Source organism: Amblyomma mixtum, chromosome 7 (assembly GCF_055824585.1).
Source record: "Amblyomma mixtum isolate Tamu chromosome 7, ASM5582458v1, whole genome shotgun sequence".
NCBI lineage: Eukaryota > Metazoa > Arthropoda > Arachnida > Ixodida > Ixodidae > Amblyomma > Amblyomma mixtum.
The window spans coordinates 12713910-12733474 of NC_143018.1; the positions used below are offsets into that span (position 1 = coordinate 12713910).

General features: G+C 47.3%; 2 protein-coding genes and 1 non-coding gene across 3 annotated transcripts in view; 1 reads left to right on the forward strand and 2 right to left on the reverse strand.

Annotated features, from left to right (window-relative positions):
* Positions 1-35: 35 nt before the first annotated feature.
* On the reverse strand, positions 36-5952 carry LOC149335050 (uncharacterized). Its single transcript, XM_089553869.1, has 4 exons — positions 5671-5952; positions 4595-4901; positions 2795-3057; positions 36-377 (listed from the first exon to the last, which is right to left on the reverse strand). Exons 1-4 carry the CDS (start codon positions 5950-5952, stop codon positions 36-38), a joined length of 1194 nt encoding a protein of 397 aa, XP_089409995.1.
* On the reverse strand, positions 3202-3275 carry TRNAA-AGC (transfer RNA alanine (anticodon AGC)). Its single transcript has one exon. It is a non-coding gene; the product is annotated as a tRNA-Ala (tRNA).
* A 6677-nt stretch (positions 5953-12629) lies between the features above and the next one.
* Positions 12630-19565, forward strand: part of LOC149335052 (uncharacterized) — a 38270-nt gene continuing 31334 nt past the window's right edge. Inside the window, exon 1 of the mRNA XM_089551745.1 lies at positions 12630-12758. The gene's annotated coding sequence lies outside the window, so the exon portion shown is untranslated. The remainder of the gene's footprint in view (positions 12759-19565) is intronic.

The following is a 19565-nucleotide window of genomic DNA, read 5'->3' on the forward strand; positions in this document are numbered from 1 at the left end:
GTAACCCTTTATTCATTACGGTGTTAAAGTGCGCCTCAACTCCTAATGGTTGCCGACGACTTGACATCGCCGATGGTGCTGTTAACAGCACGCAGTGTCATATTCGCGGCATTTAGCACGGCTAGCGTCGCGGCCGTAGTCGTCGCGTTGCCGGTGGCCGAGGCCGCTGATGCTCGAGCCATCTTGAACTGCTGGAGCGTCCAGTTGTCGAAGTCGTGGACGATGCGGTCACGATGGCCGAGCACCCTGACGGTGCTGAAAGCGAGCATCGCCGTCACAGCCGCCAAGGAGCCCAGCAAGCCCAGGACGCACACGAGGGCTCCGGCACGCGAGCACGTGGTCGTCGCCACGGTAGTCTCGAACGACGCAGGCCCACCCTGCTCGGCATAGGAGAGGAAATAATGTCATGCAGAAGGCAATAGTAAGAAGGCCGTAAGGATGCCTTTAGATCTCGGATTACTGCAAAAACGGCACGGTCAAAAACCCTTACTTAGGGAAACTTGTGATCGCGTGCTTTTCAAGACAGACAGCGCACTCATAGCGGATCCTAGTAATATGCGCAGATGCATCCGCAGATCGTTCTTCGAAGAAGTAGTAGTAGTAGCGGTAGTGGTAGTGATAGTGGTGGTGGTGGTGATGGTGGTGGTGGTTTATTTAAAATAATAATGAAAGAAAGGGAACTAGTTTTGCTAGCCCCAACATCTGCCCTCGCTACGGGAAGCACCTGAGCTGGGGCAGCGAAAATAGAGGGATAGAAGGTAGACTGGAGAAATGAAATGAGAGAGTTGAGGGGACAGCCAGAAAGGATAGGGGGAGACAGGTACTAAATGCAAGTATTCTATTTACACACTGACATATGTGCAGGTCTTCGAAGGACGGAGATACAGTTGCCTTCTGCATGAACGCTTTGTATTCAAGCACAAGTCACAGTCAATAATTGTGAGAAACAACTGCCACAGTGGCTAAGTGGTTATGGTGCTCTGCTGCTGACACGAAAGACAACGAAGATATTGTTGCGTGATCATTCCAGCTCGCCCCATAGCGGTCTTTCTTTACAGTGTCATGGTTTGGTTTATGGGGTTTAACACCCTAATGCGACCAGGCTGTGAGGGATGCCGTAGTGGAAGGGTCTGGAAAATTTCGGCCACCTGGGGTTCTTTACCGTGCGCTGACATCGGCAGTACACGAGTCTCTAGAATTTCGCTGCCATCAAAATGCGACCGCCGCAACTGGGATTGAATCAGCGTCTTTCGGGTCAGCCCACAGTCAACAACAGTCAGTCAGGCATTGTGCAACAATGGTGTAGAAGAAGTACATGTTAAGGTGCTTGAAAATATTGACTTAGGATAGGATCCCAATCAGCACGGCTGTTAGGCAGGGAGACACGATCCCACCGCTACTATTCACCGCCTATTTCCAAGAGGGTGGGAGTGGTGAATTGGTAAATGTAGGCGATATGAGTTCACGGAAAATGTCTCGGTAATCTAAGGTTGCTAAGCGAACTTATGGGCGAATTGCAGAGCATCAATGAGGAAATAAGCCGGCAACTCAGAACAAATGAGCTCAAGACTAATATGAAGGAATCTAAATTAATCTTAAACAGCATGGGAACGAAGCAGCAGTTCACGGTAGGCAACGAAGCGTTGCGAGTGGTAAGTTAATGCATCTTCTCAGGGTACGTACAGTGACCGCAGATCTAGACCGCGAGAGAGAAATAGTTTGAAGACTAAGAGCGGTGTTTCAGAATGCACTTGGCAAGTGCTCTCAGACCATGAATAGCAACTTGCTGTTGTTCCTCAAGAAGAAAATGTATGATAGCTGCATCTAGCCAGAAGCCTCCTACGAAAAAAAAAAGCTTGGAGGTTAACGATTCCATTAAACAATTTAGACCAGCGCAGGGAGCTACGGGAAGGAAAATTATGAGTAACAGAGTTGCTATCCAGGAGAGTCTGCAAGTATCCGTGGCGAAAATTATGCGTGTAACGTCAAAAAACAAGGAGAGGAGAGCGGGTCAGGGAACAAACGAGAGTTAGTGACATGTGGGTTCGATCCCGGCCGTGGAGGTCGCGTTTCTATGAAGGCGAAGTGAGATCTCAGTGCACGTTAAAGAGCCTCAGGAAGATTAAATCTCTGAAGCCCTCCACTACGGCATCCCTCATAGCAGTAGCTGCTTTGGGTCATTAAACTATATAAAGACAAAAAAAAAAACAAGCAAATCCAGAAAGGCGAGATCCGCCTTTTTCACACGGCGCCTTTTCTCCAGCTCCACCGGTTGAAAACAAACCTGCCAGGTCCTACTACGCATGCGCAGTTGATGTTAGAGGCAGGCGCATGCGACAGATGGCGGCAAGTGTTAAGCACGCATTTGCCACTTCGCTGGCGCAGATGGCTCCTCGAGGAAGAGGATCGCGCCTGTCTCTCCCAAGTACTATCGGGGACAAAAGTGGTATACTCCGCGCGGCGGGAGCCGGAGCAACGGACAACTGCATTGCAACGGCATCTATAGGCAGCATCTGGGTCGAGACAGCCAGTGTGTGACCTTTGTTATCATCAGGCATGTCACTTTGCTCGTTTCAATGTTTCGTGCTTAGCTCGCCAAAATGCCGCAGTTTTCCGTTGGTCTGGCTCCCGCCACGTGGAGTATACCACTTTTGTCCACGATAGTACGTTTGTTTTCAACCAGTAGCGGACGAGTTTTCGCGGGCGCCACATCTTGTGAAAAAGGCGGATTCAGGTTTGCGCCGAAAATGGGACAATTCCCGAGTCTTTCATTTCCTGCGCGCCACGGCCGTACCACTCGGTGCTCGCGAGGCCTGCGTCCTCCGACGGCCATGAGTTGGGCGTCCGCCGGCAGCAGCCGAGCGGTTGGCGGCGTGCGTCCTCGTGATGCAGGCCTGGCCAGAGTCCTGGGTGACTTGGCGCCACCGCCAGGGGTCCGGTGACGTGGCCGCTTCGGTCTATGCTCCCCGCGCCTCTTCGGTCGGCCCTGATAAATGCCGGCCGCAACAATGGAAGAAAGCGAACGAGGGAGGGAATGTGAGCGAAAATGGGCGCGTTCTTGCGGGCGGCAAAGACAGCATCAGGCTTTTGCATACGTAATAAGGGAGTAATTACTCATTGACGTCCACCCAAGCGCAGTCATACGGCTACAAAGGAAAGCTATACAGCTTTCTGAGAAACTTCGCAGTTAAAGAAAAATTCGTCCTGGTCCGGGGTTCGAACCCGGGACCACCGCTTCGCTGGAGCAGTCGCTCTACCAACTGAGCTAACCGGGACGGCAAGCTTGTGGCAGGGCAAGAGCGAATTGATCAATAACTCGAAGTGGGAACAGCGTTGGTCAAATGTTTAGGGGAATACGGAATACGGTTAATATTTGCCCACATACTGCCTTGATGTGATGTTAAATAAATTTCGAATTGATTTTAATTTAAGAAGCAAGGAAGGTGAATAAGTAAGTGAGGCAACCAGCCAGCCACTAAAAGGAACCGGTTGAATTTCGATGAAGGCAAAAGTCTAGCGGCCTGTCTACTGTGCGATGTCAGTGTAGGTTAAAGAACATCGGGTGATCGAAATTTCCGCAGCCTTTCACTACGGCGTCCCTCATACCCTGAGTCGCTTTGGGACGTTCAACCCCTATAAATCATAAACCAAACAAAGTCTAAAAGTAAAACACTGAGTGACTGAATTGTGAACTACCGCAGCGGTGGCCTAGTGGCCTCAGCATCCGCCTCGCATACAGGGGGTGCGGGGTTCGACCCCAGTGCTGCCGGGTACCCACCGGCGATGCAATGGGTACACGATTCCCCCGGTCTGGTGAACGGCTCCTTTAGGATGAAATGCTTGGGAAATGGGTATTTTACCCCACCTTGAGTAGTCGAAGAAAACTGTGTGGCATGGCACTCTTTGGCCGCAGACGCCCTCGGGCCATAAGAATTCACCATCATTGCATTGTGAACTGGTGAAGCTATAGTGGCTGAATGCGCTTAAGAGGAAAAGCGAGCGAGCGATCGCGATGATGGAACAGTGCGCATACAAATATATTGGTCTCTCGCAAACATTTTTTTCTGACAGTCGCGGGCTGCGCATGATAGGTGGGCTTAATTTCTATCTGCCCGCTGGCTTCCATTGCTTTCATTTGGGAATGCAAGTGAATTGAATGAGTCTTTAAAGATGAACAAAGATGCTTTGAGAAGTGTATTCATAAGTATTCGAACAGTATGGGAGCGCCTAACATAATAGTATGCTGGCGCTTAACGTAATAGTAAATGAGGCTGTGAGCGAATGAGCGCGCGATAAGTGCCATTTTTAGTGCATATTTTCTCCAACACTCTCGAACTGCAATGAGTGGATGGACGCCATATCAAGGATTTTATATTCATTAAAAGTTTGCGTTGGGACATAAGTAGTTTACGCAGGCGTTAATTGCATCGTTAGGGCCTCTGCGCATCAGCCATTATAAGCGAATCGAAGCTACGGAGCTCTCCAGATCCTTCTAATGGTGTCTTATAAAGACTATCAATGTTCACTGTAGTGTCTTTTTACCAACAGTCATAACTATTAAGCCACAACACGTGCAATAGTACCACTTATGAATTTCTCTTCATCCTGTGGTCCATCTCCGAATGGTAGCTGCCGTCGGTAATCCACTGAATGCAACACAGTAAATGAACACGGTGATACAATGCCTGATGTTTCGTGGAACGGTGTTGCACCGCCCCGCCGGCGACTGCGGCGTCCCCCGGTGACGCCGAAGCCGACGTTGCCCTCAGTGCCGAAGACTTTTTTGGCGACTTCGCTCCGCGGTGCCGTGAACGTGACTTCCCGTGTGGCTTTCGTCCGCTCTTGTGAGGCTGATTCTGGGGAGTCCCGGCTTCCGTCGGGGTCTCCGCCACTTGGCCAAGCTGTGGGAGAAAAGTAGACTCATGTATCTTCGTTCTTAACCAGCACTGATCTACTCTGTAGTAGATAACTCTATGGGAACCAGCCGCTAGCAGGAAAAAAGGTGCCGCTGACGCTAGAAAAGGCATGCCCTGTACACGAGAAAATCACAGCACCTAAAAATAGTAAAATTTTAGGAGATGGATTTAAGAAGAGCCAGACTTAGACAAAGTGAAACCGTCGCCAACGTCTATCATTTTAGGACGTGGATGCAAGCTCAGATTTATTTGGTAGATACATCTTGTAGATTCGGGCAGGAGCGGTTCTGACCCCTTCTGTGCGTCATCGGTGGCGTGACAAACGTTTCGAAGTGACTGACAAGTGTCCCCATTGTGGTGGTGCGCCAGACCAGTGTGACGAAAAACACTTGCTGTGGACTTGCCCGGCTACAGCTTCCGTGAGACGACGCTTCCTAAAGAAGGTATAGGCCTGCGTTGGGACGTTGCAGGCGACTATCGCAAGTGGACTCATGATAATCACTTTATCGTGAACTTTTGCCAGGTTTTAAGCGAGGCTTGTTTACAATCCTTCTTATAACTTTTTTTCCCTTTTACATTATGCCTAATGGCAAACATCTTGACTAAAAAAATATATATCTGGTAGAAGGATGGATTTTAGCGACACCCATATTGAGTCGGTGTTGTGGCTAGCGCCACCTTGCTTATTAAATATAAGTGAAGAACTTAATTTGATTCTTATTTTTGCTTCACCTATCAATGAGGGAACCTGTACCTGATCGCTGATGAGCCTGGTCATCGCTTCCTTTACAGCGAAGTCACCCTGCTCGACTGGCAAGGCCAGGGCGCTCTTCCCACTCTTCTCTGACTCCTCCCACAACTCTTGCTCCAGGGCGATGGGGTTCGCGTACACGGTTGACGCTGAAGACGCCTTCCGGGCAGCAGGCGCGTCGATGGTCGGTGCTCCAGCATTGCCTTCTCTAGTCGCGGGTCTGACGGCAGCTTCGGCGTCTACGGCGCCGATGGCAGCTTCCTCTGTGGTCTGCGCCTGACCCATGGCGCCGTCCTTAACGCTCTTCGTCTTCCTCTGGAATGTCGCGTGCCCCTCCGGAGGCCCTAGTCAAAGTCGTTTTAAGAATATGGATTAGTCTGTCTCCACTGCAGTGAGCGTCAGCTTTAAAGTTGTTGTTGCCGTCGTTTCTATTTTTTATTTTCTGATATGTTTTGCAATCGAATTAGCGACATGGCTCATAGTTTGTCATTGGAAGATGCGCATTTGATGGCGATGACAATGGCGATATGTTTTCAAATTGCTCATTCACATATGGGGATATTTTCCACTGGCTGAAAGAAAACAGAAAGTAACATAAGACTCTATCTGTTATTTTTCTTGCCTTTCCAGTGCAAGAAAAATTTAGAGCAGATTAAAGAAAGTCAATACAGTTTTCCTACGAACTCATTAGACAACAGAAACCTTGCTGTCGGAATGAACACGTGAGTCAGCCCACTAGGCTACAAAGCTCTGATAGAAGAGGCCATCCCTAATCTCTAATAAAAAAGGTTTGATGCCATATAAAGGCCATTATTTCTTAGGCCTGAGCTTGGCGCATGATGGCCCTAGTTGCCTATGTGCCATAAAACACAACACATTTCGCAGGCCTTGAGACACAAATCAATGATTTATATTTCGTTTCCTTTCTACCCTCGAAGCTTAATTAATCGGTGAAATGCGGAGAATCACTAAACAGAAGGAAACTGCATGCAGAAACCTTCGTGTGATTTCTTTTGTAGATGTGTCAGTAAACGTAAAAGAAGAAGCGAAAAAAATGGCTGACAGAGCCGTGCCGTGCGTCCCAGCCACCAACCCGGTCGGTGCAGACCGCGAACTCGCAGCCCTGTCTGTTCTGGAAGTAAGCACCGAGGATTTCCTTTGCTTTCTCTATGCTTTTCAATCGCCCCTTTTTTTTGCGTGTATTGCAATGCAGGACTCTTCATTCGAAGGGCCGAGGCCAAGCCGGTTCGAAAGCAAGCTCTCGATTAACCATCGGTCCTTAGCGCAAGGTGATTCGTTCTTCGACACCCAGCGTCCAAACTGGCTTCAGGTGATCTTTTCGTTTATTTTGACTGAAAGCTGGCAAGGGTACCGTCCTTATTTTGCCAGGCTTCGCAGTAGGTAGGCAGACCGCATTATCGCGGTTATTGTTTACACGCCTGTACACTGTGTCAAAGACAATAGTTCTTGGCGGCAAAACAAGAACAACTCAACAGTGTTTATTGAACTTGGCCGATAATGTACACAAAGACTTCCGTTGTGCCTTCCCAGACAAGAATACGAAGACCATAATACGCCCTTGGTGCATGTTTGGTTTGGTTTATTGGGGTTTAACGTCCCAAAGCAACTCAGGCTATGAGGGACGCCGTAGTCAAGGGCTCCGGAAATTTCGATCACCTGGCCTTGGTGCATATGTGCAGTCTTCATAGTTCTGTACTCCCGAACAAGAATCGAAGATGTGCTCGGCTATCACGATATATTGAAGCTTTAAACAGCCTTTATTATCAGAGCACCATCATTGTCTAAATTGTACCCACTGCAGGGCAAAGACCTCTTGCAACGACCTTCAGTTATCACCGTTTTGAGTCAGCCGCGGCCCCGTAATTCAAGCAAATTTTCGAATCTCGTCATTTCACCTCACTCTCAGGTAACCCCGCATGCGTTTTCCAACGTTTATTATCTATACTTCGGCACACAAACTGTCGGTTACGCGCTCCTCTCCTGCCTGCGGCCATTTCCTTATTTCGTTAATTTTGGTTTGGTTTGGCTTGTGAGGTATAACGTCCCGAAGCGACTCAGGCTGTGAGGGACGCCGTAGTGGAGGTCTCCGGAATAATTTCAACCACCTGGGGATCTTTAACAATGCACTGACATCGCACAGTACACGGGACTCTAGAATTTCCCCTCCATCGAAATGCGACAGCCGCGGCCGGGATCCAACCCGCGCCTTTCGGGTCAGCAGCCGGATGAAGTACCTTCAACTAGCCTTCGCTCTTGAGCCCATGCTGCTCTCATTTTTTCGTAATGTTAAAATGCTGTTTTGCTTTCCATCGCTCTTTGCATTAATTGCAAGCTCACTTTTAGCCAAACTACTCTTATCAAATGTCAGACAATAATCTGCGTACATGCAGCATCCTTTAAAATCGCAGAGTTATCTCCTACGCACTCGGAACCCATGAAATGCCACGTAACGCTATAAAAATTGTTGAAAAGAGACACGAGGCTCGGCGCTTGTTCTTGGCGCAACCTTTTTACAGTGTTTTTCCCTGTTAGGGTTAGGGTATCGTAAAGTTTGTGTGAGACGTTAACTTTTACCTTCAAGCTTACTATAACTGCTTCCTTGTACCTGTCTTACGTCCTGAGCGCTGCGTTAGGCTAGAAATGGCGAAACAATCACACCAACGCATTCCCATTAAAAAAGATTCGCATTTGTTTAAGGGGATCTGCCAGCGAGTTTCTGAAGCCTAAAAAGAAAGCTTGAAATAAGACATGAGGCAAAGTTTCGAAGTCCTCGCGCGCCGCGACGAGGCGCTGGACCGACGCACAACCTACGGCGGTAGGGTGCGCCTCGGCGCCTCGAAGAAAACCATCTTTCGACACATTTTGGGCGGAAGTTTTTCCTCCCCGTGAACTTCTTTGAGAGGGTGCTAAATTGTTTTTTTATAGTTGAGCGTGTTACGGATACCCTTACATAGAATAATGAAGCTGGCTACTCTTTCCAGGAGTGCACAAGAATAAATAAAAAATCAAATGAGATTAGCGTTAGCGGCACGTGATAAGCCCTACTCTTCCAGTTGATCTTGAAAAATATTTAAGACCCATTTTGACAGCGTTTACAACGCCTAGTCTGTCCGGGTTTGTTTTATTTTATTCCCCATGTGTGTGCTTTGCGTTGAATAAAGCACTCCTAGAAAACATCCTACTGTGCAGATGTGAAACAATCTCTATTTCGTAGAGCTGCTCATCTCTGTATATAAAACTGGAGGAAAAGTCTGCGATCTAGATTTTGTTCGTATTGTAATAATGGGTGAAATGATACAAAGAAAATTATATTTTTAGATGCTTAAGGGGTGGCGCGGGTCTTGAAATGGTCAGCAAAGATTAAAATTTCAAAAATGGCATATTCGGGTGCAATATACTCTGTAGTACCTATATACAAAGTTTCGAGGTCTAATTCGATCTCCAACTACTAAAAAATCTATATATTTGACACCTCCGAAGCGCCGAAATGGCGATTTCAGAGCAAGGTCTCCGCGCCCGCTTCCCGCAACCGCATCCCTGATGGCCGCCATCTTGCTCTTGTTCCAAAGCTGGCACTCTTCCCTACATTCTAATATCGCTCACTATTGTGAAATCCTCTTGGAGCCTCTGCATACCGCCGTTTTCTGAGACCTCTACAACGACCTCCGAATGGCTGGCGCGAGCGCTTCAAACGTGTTTTTTCTCAACTCCGTGTTTTGTTCCGACATGTCTAGCCTTACGGGTTGTGTAATTTCTATAAATATTCTACAGTTGAATTCTGAAAGAAGCAAACTACGGAGCTATACTACATTTTATGGCTGAGGAGAACATATAAAATTTTATGAACAGTAATGTCACCTGATTATATTTCGTCATTATAGTGCGATGATATAACTAAACATTTTCACATTTTGATGCACCTAAATATAAATATAAATAGCACAGCTCCGCTTGGCAGATCTTTGGCTAAAGTTACTTTTCAATTGGAAATAAGGAATATTGAAGGAAAGTGTCTTAATGACCCGTAGTTATCTAATTAGGTTTTAGTTATTTTCCCACAATATGGAAACAAACTAAGATATACTATAACTAACAATACTTTGGAGAACAGGAGGAAGAACTGAATATATACGCTTAAATTTTCAGTTCGAGATCCGCGTTTTTCTTTCAGGTCAAATACGAAACATATTTTCGACTTCTTAGGCAGAAACAACATTCACTGAAGCATCTGTTCAGCAGCCACTAGCCGTTTAGTCGATACCAACGTGAAATTTACGCTTGTTTGCTTATCAGTTTGCTTCTGTATACCCGTATTTGCGATTTGTTTCGCCACTAAGTGATTTCGCCTACTGTCCAGTTCACGCAACCATTTCACGATGTAACGCCCCAGTGATCATATCCTAGATACCGTGAGGTTTCACTGAGAATATCAGAGTGCATTAACACGGATACAGCTACCAACACCGAATGTGGGTGCCTCGTGTCAGATAGAATTAACTCAGAGATGTGGATTCCATGGAAGGCTTCCTTTGGTGAGCGCTCCCAGATGGCGTGGATAAATGACTCGTTGGCATTTCGCGTTCTCCCGTGGAGACATTTCTTGAGAAGCTCTGGTTGCGATACGAGCTGGAAAACAATATGTATGGCTTGAAGTGTCGGTGCACAAAAGACTCGTTCATCATTAGGCTCTAGTACTCACACCATGTCTCGTGGGCTTTCTAAAACGGCGAGCGAGAGGCGCCAATGACGACAGCAAACATGTGGAAACACGTGGCCCAGACAGGCCCACGCATAGTTTTCTTTCTCCAACCGAAAGGAAAATTTTCACAATAAGCAAGCAGGAGTGAAGAAAGCGTGCGCCTCGCCGCAGATTAGAAAAAGCATAGGGTAAAACCTGATAGCTTTCAATAAAACATACAACGTGCTATTAACAACAAATGAAACGCGAACTGGGATGGCAACACACAAACAGACGTACATTAGATCCTAAAGAGAAAATACGCCGCCGGGGTGGCTCAGTGGTTATGGTGCTCGGCTGCTGACCCGAAAGACGCGGGTTCGATCCCGGCCGCGGCGGCTAGAATTTCTTTGGAGGAGAAATTCTAGAGGCCCGTGTACTGTGCGATGTCAGTGCACGTTAAAGAACCCCAGGTGATCGAAATTTCCGGAGCCCTTCACTAAGGCGTCTCTCATAGCCTTAGTCGCTTTGGGACGTTAAACCCCATAAACCAAACTAAAGAGAAAATACAAGCGAAGTCGATTAACACTTCTAAAGGACACTCTTCGCGCCTACGAAGTGAAGTTACCATGCGCTAGTACTGATCTTCTCCGAGTTAAGATCTTCTGATTTTGTTGTTGGTGTATCAGTTATCTTGTTCGTGTTTTATTTGTTGCTGATTGTGCACGTTTCTTGCTTTTTTGTACTGTTGTCGAAGACTCAGCTGTGATTCCCGACTTTCAGTTTTGCTCTCGACATCGTTTTTATAGCAGAAATGCGAACGTGTGCAGGCTCCACGGAAAGTGAGCATGTCCGTACACCGCTGCATTTTGGAATCCGCGTTGTTCTGACGGTCGTAAAGGGCTTTGGAAAAGCGTTTTAGTCACTGAATTGTATTCAGGAAGGTTACGGCACTCGCTATTTGATAGAGAAAACCGAAAATCTAATTTTTTTTCGCCATGAGATAAAACCCCTAAACCTTTATGGCGTTTTGTACACAGTTGAGTATAAAGAGATATCGCAGCTTTTCTGAGAGTATGCTGCACCTAGCATTGATTACTTAAATTTTGTTTCATGTTAACGTTAGGATCCTTCATGTCGCAAAATAAATTGATTTTGCTATGTGATGCAGCGAACGAAGTAAATATTTCATGAAACAGCCAGTTCGGCAGGACGTCGTCCGCCATTTCTATACCGACATACTGTGACACCGTTAATATCACCAACCCATTTCTATACCGGCATACTGTGACACCATTAACATCACCAACTCTTGTTTCTCACTTCCGAGCCAATGTACGTTTTCAAAATTAAGTTACTGCAGGATACATGGGCTGTTTACCTTATATATCCTAGCATTTCGATGTTACCATTGCGAATCGCTGTGGCACACCAAATTGTGCACATTTGCGTAAAAACCTAACCGCTGGTTTATTGCTGTGCTAAGTTTGAAAATGTTCTCTCTTGAGGTTTGAATATACTATTAGGGGGGAAAATGTTTGTTTTCAATGGAAAGAAAACAAGGCGCTGAAAAGGGACCAAAGGTGAAGAACCTGTTACGATAAGGCAATGTAGGCGAGGTACTGACATCAATCTATGTCCAACATTCTTGTAAAAAATTTTGAATATTGAAATATTGCAAGGCATTGTTATGGAAATATTGAAGGTAATGGTCCAGTCTTCCGATGTGTAGCAAAATCTTTCTTTTAAAGTTTTTCCATCACTCGCATCGAGCAGTTAAGGCTGCCATAGAAAACCAACGGGGAACGTTTTTGACGCCAGCAAAAGCGTCAAAAGCGTTAACAGAGAAAAAATTCAAGCCTTCGACGGGAGACATGCAGATGTTCTGATCGCTATATTGAAATAATTATTACAATATATGAAAAAATGCGTTCATAAACTAGTTGCCGTTCAAAGATGCTTTTGTCCAGAATAGTTGGGTACGAACTCAGCTTGGTACGGAAAGACACGGGTGTCAAGATAAGATCGGAAAATTTAGTGCGATGGCGGTCCCGGTTGGCGATTGGAGGACCAGTCCGATTGGTAATCAGTGGTTGAGGTCTTTGTTTTTTCGCAGTTTACCTAACACAGACGATGATGTTCGCGGTGATACCGGCGCTGGTGTTGGTGGAGAAAGAGAATGAGGTTTACTGTGCAGTCGTCCTTGGTGCGGTGATGCCAGCTGCGGTCTGTTGCAGACGGCGGAGGCAACTTCAACGAGGCATCACCTGTGGCGATCCACGTGTGTTTCCCTTGTCGTCGGAGCGCTTGTCCTAGCCGTGCTCGGAGCTGCAGGCGCCATCGCGTTCAGCAGCGCCAGGGCTAAGCACAAGAAGCTGCTCGAGTTCCTCAGGTCAGCGACGCTCTTTTCTGCCACAGATGACGCGCCATTCTTCCTTATCGAGACAGGACAGCGTGGGAATGAATATCAGCGAACCATTGTACCTGCTGTGTAGCTGAACAGTTTAACCGCTTACACTGTTGGTCAAATGTTTAGGGGAATCCCCCAAGGTGGAGCGACTGCTCCGGTAAAGCGGTGGTCCCGGGTTCGATCCCCGGACCAGGACGAATTTTTCTTTAACTGCGAAGTTTCTGAGAAAGCTGTGTAGCTTTCCTTTGTGGCCGTTTGGCTGCGCTTGGGTGGATGCCAATGAGTAATTACTCCCTTATTACAAATCTACTCCACCTTCGGGTGTTCCCACTTCGAGTTATTGATCAATTCGCTCTCGCCCTACCATAAGCTTGCCGTCCCGGTTAGCTCAGTTGTTAGAGCGACTGCTCAGGTGAAGCGGTGGTGCCGGGTTCGATCCCCGGACCAGGACGAATTTTTCTTTAACTGCGAAGTTTCTGAGAAAGCTGCACAGCTTTCCTTTCTAGCCGTTTGGCTGCGCTTGGGTGGATGTCTATGAGTAATTACTCCCTTATTAACTGGTTACAACAGGCTTAGCGTCCTAATGATCACCTAACTATAACTGTCTTCCTAGGTATCATTAAAACTCTGCAAAAAATCTGCTTATTGCTCCTTTTTCTAATGGCAAATTCAAAAAACTTAATTTTTTCTCATAATTACAGAATACATGTCCGCTACGGCTGTCTGAGCAGAGGAAAAAATTGGAATGGAGAGCGCGTGGAATAAACACTGATAATGTGGATTGAACTTTAAAAAATAACTCTTTGCATCTAGAAAGCTATTATGAGCAGCCGTTTTCTGACCGGCTTTCAGGCAAAAGGGCCATGAATCAGACGTGTTTCAAGTGCTAAGTTACTTCAAGTGCGTTCGCATGTTAAGCCATTTGCCGTGCTGCGCAGGAATCAGTATGCGGCTGATCATGAGAATGACAATGCTTATAACGACAAGTGAGTGACATGACATTGCTTAGTGGTATAAAAGTTCAAGAATTAAAATTACCTTTACAGGAGTAGTGCGTAATCTCCCACGCCTTGCGAAGCATCACACATACAAGGACAACCTCAAGCATTGTAGTCGTTGTCCTCGTCGATCAGTCGCTTCGCCAGCGATTATCGTTCAATGAACTCGTTTAAGACTCCGGGCTTAATCTAATCTCTAAAGTTAGCATGGGCCGTATTCTATAAGCTCTCCTTTATCCGTTGTCCATTTCGCGTCTATTCGGTCCTCCCTTAAGTGTAACGTGAAGAGACCAAAAGCGGGCAGAGTGGGTGAGGGAACAAACGCTAGTTAATGACACCCTAGACGAAATCAAGAAAAAGAAATGGGCTTGGGCATGGCATGTAATGTGAAGGCAAGATAATCGCTGGTCCTTAAGGGTAACACAATGGATTCCAAGAGAAGGCAAGCGTAGCACGGGACGGCAGAACGTTAGGTGGACGGATGATTCTAAGAAGTTTGCGGGGATACGGGGCCGCAACTGGAAAAGGACAGGGTTAATTGGAGAGGCATGGGAGAGGCCATTGTCCTGCAGTGGACCCGCCGCGGTGGCTCAGTGGTTGCGGCGCTCGGCTGCTGACCCGAAAGACGCGGGTTCGATCCCGGCCGCGGCGGCTGAATTTCGATTGAGGCAAAATTCTAGAGGTCTGTGCACAGTGCGATGTCAGTGGACGTTAAAAAGCCCCAGGTGGTCGAAATTTCCGGAGCCCTTCACTACGGCGTCCCTCATAGCCTGAGTCGCTTTGGGACGTTAAACCCCCACAAATCAAATCAAATTCTCCTACAGTGGGCGTAGTCATGCTGATGATGATGATGATTATGATGACACAGATATGCCTGCGGCTTTCATGCGTCTCGGGCAATTAAGCGACGTGGCCATTGAATGGCTGGCGACCGCACCTATATCACTGGCTGAACTCGGAGCAATATGCAGCCAATAGGGAGGTGTATCACAGCTCTTTATCAACAGAAGGCTACCGGATCTGACCAGTGGCTGCCATATTGACTGTGATATGCAGCTAATGGTCAGGTCCAGTCGCCAACCATCCGATGGCTGTGTCGCATGCACCACCAGACGCTTGAAAGCAGGGGGTATATCTGAGTGACCACTGACAGAGGACCAAATGGGCGTGGAATGGGCAACAGAAAATGAACAACTTATAGAATGCGGCCCCACGTTTTCACTTCGGTCGCCTGGTTTGTTGTTTTTATCCAGGCACTACCGGTACTCCACCAACGCGACGTACGAGACGTCGGATAACCCGGATTCAAACAGCACTGGGACGACCCCTGTGCATTACGTGGATTTCGTCTCAGTTGCCCGGACTCTCATGGGAGGCGGTGTCAATACTTCCGAGGCTCAGCTGCTCGCGCTCAACCTGTGAAACAGTTCTGCCAGTCACGCAGGCCGCAACTGTGCTGAAGTGCCCGAACTGTGCATGGATGCCCATAAGAATGGTTTTAATTTGTGCGCAAACGTTGTTCATTCCAAATAAATAAAATTTTGATTTAGCATAGCTAAGGATTGCCACCACTGTTGTTTGTTCTGACAGAGACAGCACCGCGGAAGTGTGTCAAGTTAAAAAAATAAGCTGTGCCGTTCGGAAAACGTTTTACTTTGTATACACAATCGTTTCGTTTTTGTACTGCATACAATTTTTCCTTTATATTTTTCTTTGTCTTCATTTAAACGATGCATTCAGGACTGATAAACACACTACATGACCTTTTCGAACGCTGCAAACTCAAAAAAAAAATGGGAGTGGAAGATTGCCTGGAAGATTGCGAAAGCAACGAGGAGAGAGAGAGAGGCGATGGAGAGCGCGCCGCAGAAGCAGCGGCGGCCCCGGCACGCTAGCTATGCGCCGCTACTGCGCATGCGCAACTGGCGAGCGCGGCGGCGGCACCTCTGAGTCACCCGCGCAGCGACGGCGACGGCGCGCCAGCTTTGCGCCGTATGACGTCACTGCTCCTCGCGCATGCGCAATATGGCCTTTCCTCAGCTCCGCGAAATGGCTCGGCGACTCGCGTAGTCTTGCTTTCGCAACAAAACATAGCAAGCACTTGCACGAATACGCTCAAATTTCCGTTCTTTCTTCAAGCCATCCGAGATTTGAACCTACTGCCGAATGACGTCACCTGCACATATTTAGATGCCATTAGACTGCTTGTCAAACCTAGATTCGGTGTGAGTGCCGCGATTTCGACTTGCTTGCTTTTGTTGCTTTTAATGGTTTTTATTGTAAAAGTTTTCTTTGTTGGTTCATATCCTCCTGCGTAACCAGATCTGTACGAATCTTTTTAGTCCCTTTCCTGCAACAGCCTCCTGCGTGAGGCTAACAGTATGTTACGCGATAGCGTACATCGCTCGTTCGGTCGAAAAGCCGTCGGCGTAGTATTATTCGGCACCGCGTGTCGAAAATAATCTGGACCTGCTTAACAAAATCGTGTCGTAGTAATTTGTGGTTCTAGTTATTAATGATCAATTGTTGTCTGATAGATGATGACGAATTAATGAAATCATTGTAATGAAATGATTAATTAAAGAAATTAAAAAAATGGATAAGGGGGTTCAAGGTGTCAAAATGCTCAGAATGAAAAGGCAATGCTTGCTGACGGTAATTAAGAAAATTTAGAGTGTATAATTGATCAATTAATTAATTTAAGCAATTGAAAAATTGGAGAACGCTTAAGCTTCTCCTTTATGAGTGGAACGCGATAGCGTGTTGCAGCGCTGCCAGGGAGTCTACGGAACGCCATCGCCTTCCGGCGCGACGCCTTGCGGTGTTGGACAATTTGCTCGGATCTCTAGGAGACCTCTCAAACCTGCTCCGGTGTAGCGGTGGTCCCGGGTTCGAACCCCGGACCAGGGCGAATTTTTGTTTTAACTACGAAGTTTCAGAGAAAGCTGTATAGCTTTCCTTTGTAGCCGTATGTCTGCGCTCGGGTGGATGTCAATAAGTAATTACTCCCTTATTACAAATCTACTCCACCTTGGGGGATTTCCATAAATATCTGACCAAACCTAAAGAGTCGCACCAGCATCAAATGACGCACCAAACGGGGTAGGATATCGCGTCAACTCATAAACGCAGCATAAAAGTCCTCCAACGCTTTTGAAATCTTAAATAAATAAAAATTAGTACAGATATTTCTTCTACCATGCATACCAAGCTCTGTGCCGTGCTAAAGAAGAGGCGGCACAAGTTCAGCGTTAGAAGAGCAGCAGTAGAGAAAATTTTCACCCTTGTATAATCTCGTTTTCTGCTCTGCATGTTACAATCATGCAGAAACTGATGCGTCATTAAGGAAGCTCACCCCGTCGAACTACTGTTCTCAACATAAGAGCGCCTATGAATATGCCAGCTTCTGCTTCAGCAAGACTGATTATTTTATTCGTTTTTTAAGCGCTCTGTTTTATTGAAAGCGAAAACTGAGCCTGTTGCGCCAACCTTAGCTGGCTACTATTACTCTCCTTCGGCAGAGAAGAAAATCGAACAATGGCTCGATGACCCTGCCGCGTAGCGTAGGCTTCTGCCGTAAAAAATAACATCCCGTGTTTCACGAGCATAAAACGCACTGTAATTTCAGCTATTTAGGCGGATATATGATAGAGGCGTATTGGCAGGGTGCAAATCAGCGCAGTGAATAACGCAGGCAGCCTTACGCCGGAGGTGCATAGTGTGGTGGAGGACGTGGTCGCGATGAAATGCACTTCTTTTCCTTTGAATTTTCAGAAATTCTTTATTAAGAGTCTGATGCGAGACTGCTAGCTGAAAGTCAGCTGCACCCACACGAATGTCAAAGAATTAAAATTCAATTTCAGCCAGGCAAATTAAACCACATATTATAGAGAGCGGCACCCTCCAAGGTCTTCCTTATTAGACTTCTCGCTCAAGTCGCTATCGTAATCGAGAAACGGTATCATGTCCTCTGCACCGTACAGGGTGTAGTATGAGCTCAGGTCGTTTGAGTCGTCGCTGTAACCGGCAAAAAATTGTGCCAGTGCGGAGACGCCTTCCAGTTCTCTGTCTTCCTGCACATCAACCGCATCCAGGGCGGGGACTTGACTCTGATGTTGAGCTTTAAGACTTTCGTTGCTTTCATTTTTCTTCAGCTTACGTTTCCTTGTAGCAGTTCTACCAGACGTAGGGTTCACGTTCTTAGCATTCTCATCATTTTCCAATATATGGATCCTTCGCTTTAGAGTTGCGATTTTTTCAGTTACTGGCTTCATCTCCTTGCTGCTGCTTGCAACACCCGACGTGTTAGCATCTGCTATTTGAGTGGTCCCAGGTTCCGCTGTTGAGTTTGTTGTTTGCGTCGTGTCACGTGATGACAAATTTCTGCGAGCAGCTTGTACCCCATTCTCTTCGCTGCTCCTGGGTGTGCCTCTTGACCGCTGGGGATCCTTCTTCATGCTCCTGTTGTGTTCAGCCGCCCTACTCGGTGAGCAGGTTCTTGGCCAGCGCTCCCCTTCTGACTTGTACCCGTAGTCGTTGATTTCGCTTGAATTAGTGCTTCGTCCGAAAACATTCTTTGCTCCGTTTTTGTCAAGGGCGCTGTTGCCTGGCGTTTTATTTCCCGGCACGCGTTGTCTTTTCTTCCCGCGTTCTCTTCCCCCTCCGCTGCTCGAAGATGTGCTCCTTGAACGATGGCGTCTTTTTCTCTCGAGCGAGTCCTCATTGTTTCTCGATGACCTGCTCGGCCTGCCTTTATAAGGTGGGTGCTTGTTTCCTTCAGCCACGGTGTCGCTGCTTGAAGAACAACTCTTAGACCGCTGAACCTTGACAGCCATGTGCCTGATTGCCCTTTCTGTGGTTGACAACCTGTAATCTAGCTGGAGAACTTGCTTGTCCGCGCCTCTTCTTTCACCGACTATGGCTGGCAGTCTCCGTCTCGAAACGTGGTCTCGCTTGGTATCCTCGTCTTTGCTGCTTCTCGACGCCTTCCTTCCAGGCTGGCGTTGTTTACTTTCTTCATGGTCGAAGGTTGTGCTCGAAGATGTGCTTTTCGACGGTCGTTTTCTTTTGGCGTCGCGCTTCTTGTCGCTCCTGGTACTACTGCTCGACGTACTTCTCGGCCTACGAACCTTCTTTGAGGCGACTTTATACATAGCTCGGCTGGATGAAGGGCTTCTAGGAGCACAGCTTTCAGTTATGCGTTTGTCCCTGGCGAAGCTTCTACTTTTTGGCGCCAAGTTCAGGGCCGGTCTTGCGCACTGCCTCAACCTTATCGTCACTAGAAGTCAGGTTTTGGACGACCGCGGTTGTCCTGGCCGTCTTTCGGTGTCTGGACTTTCGACTGTTAGCCCCTGAGCTTTACTGGCTTCGGTCGCTTGTTTAAGCAACGTGTCTCGCCGATCGGTTACAAACGAAGCAGGCCTGAATCGTCTGCACTGTGAAGCGACGAGGCATAACTGCAGGCTTACTAAATGTCTCCTTTACAGTTGGCTCACCGCTTGTGCTGTCTGCGCCACCAACGTTCGTCGTAACGCAATGTTCAGGAACGCCGCATGATGAATGGTAATAGCATCTTCTTGCCTAATTTAGATGTCCATTTTCGGACGCGGAATGGTAGGACTGCATTCCCAGATTTATGCCTGGAAGCCTGTTCGGATGACACAAGGTACAAATACAAGGGTCCAGCGCTCGTGACACGCGGATGTTCCGTACTTCGTCTTCTGCCCCAAGAGCACAGAGTCTGAAAGCATCTGAAGTGATGAAACCCCCAATTTTAAATTTGCTCCAGAAG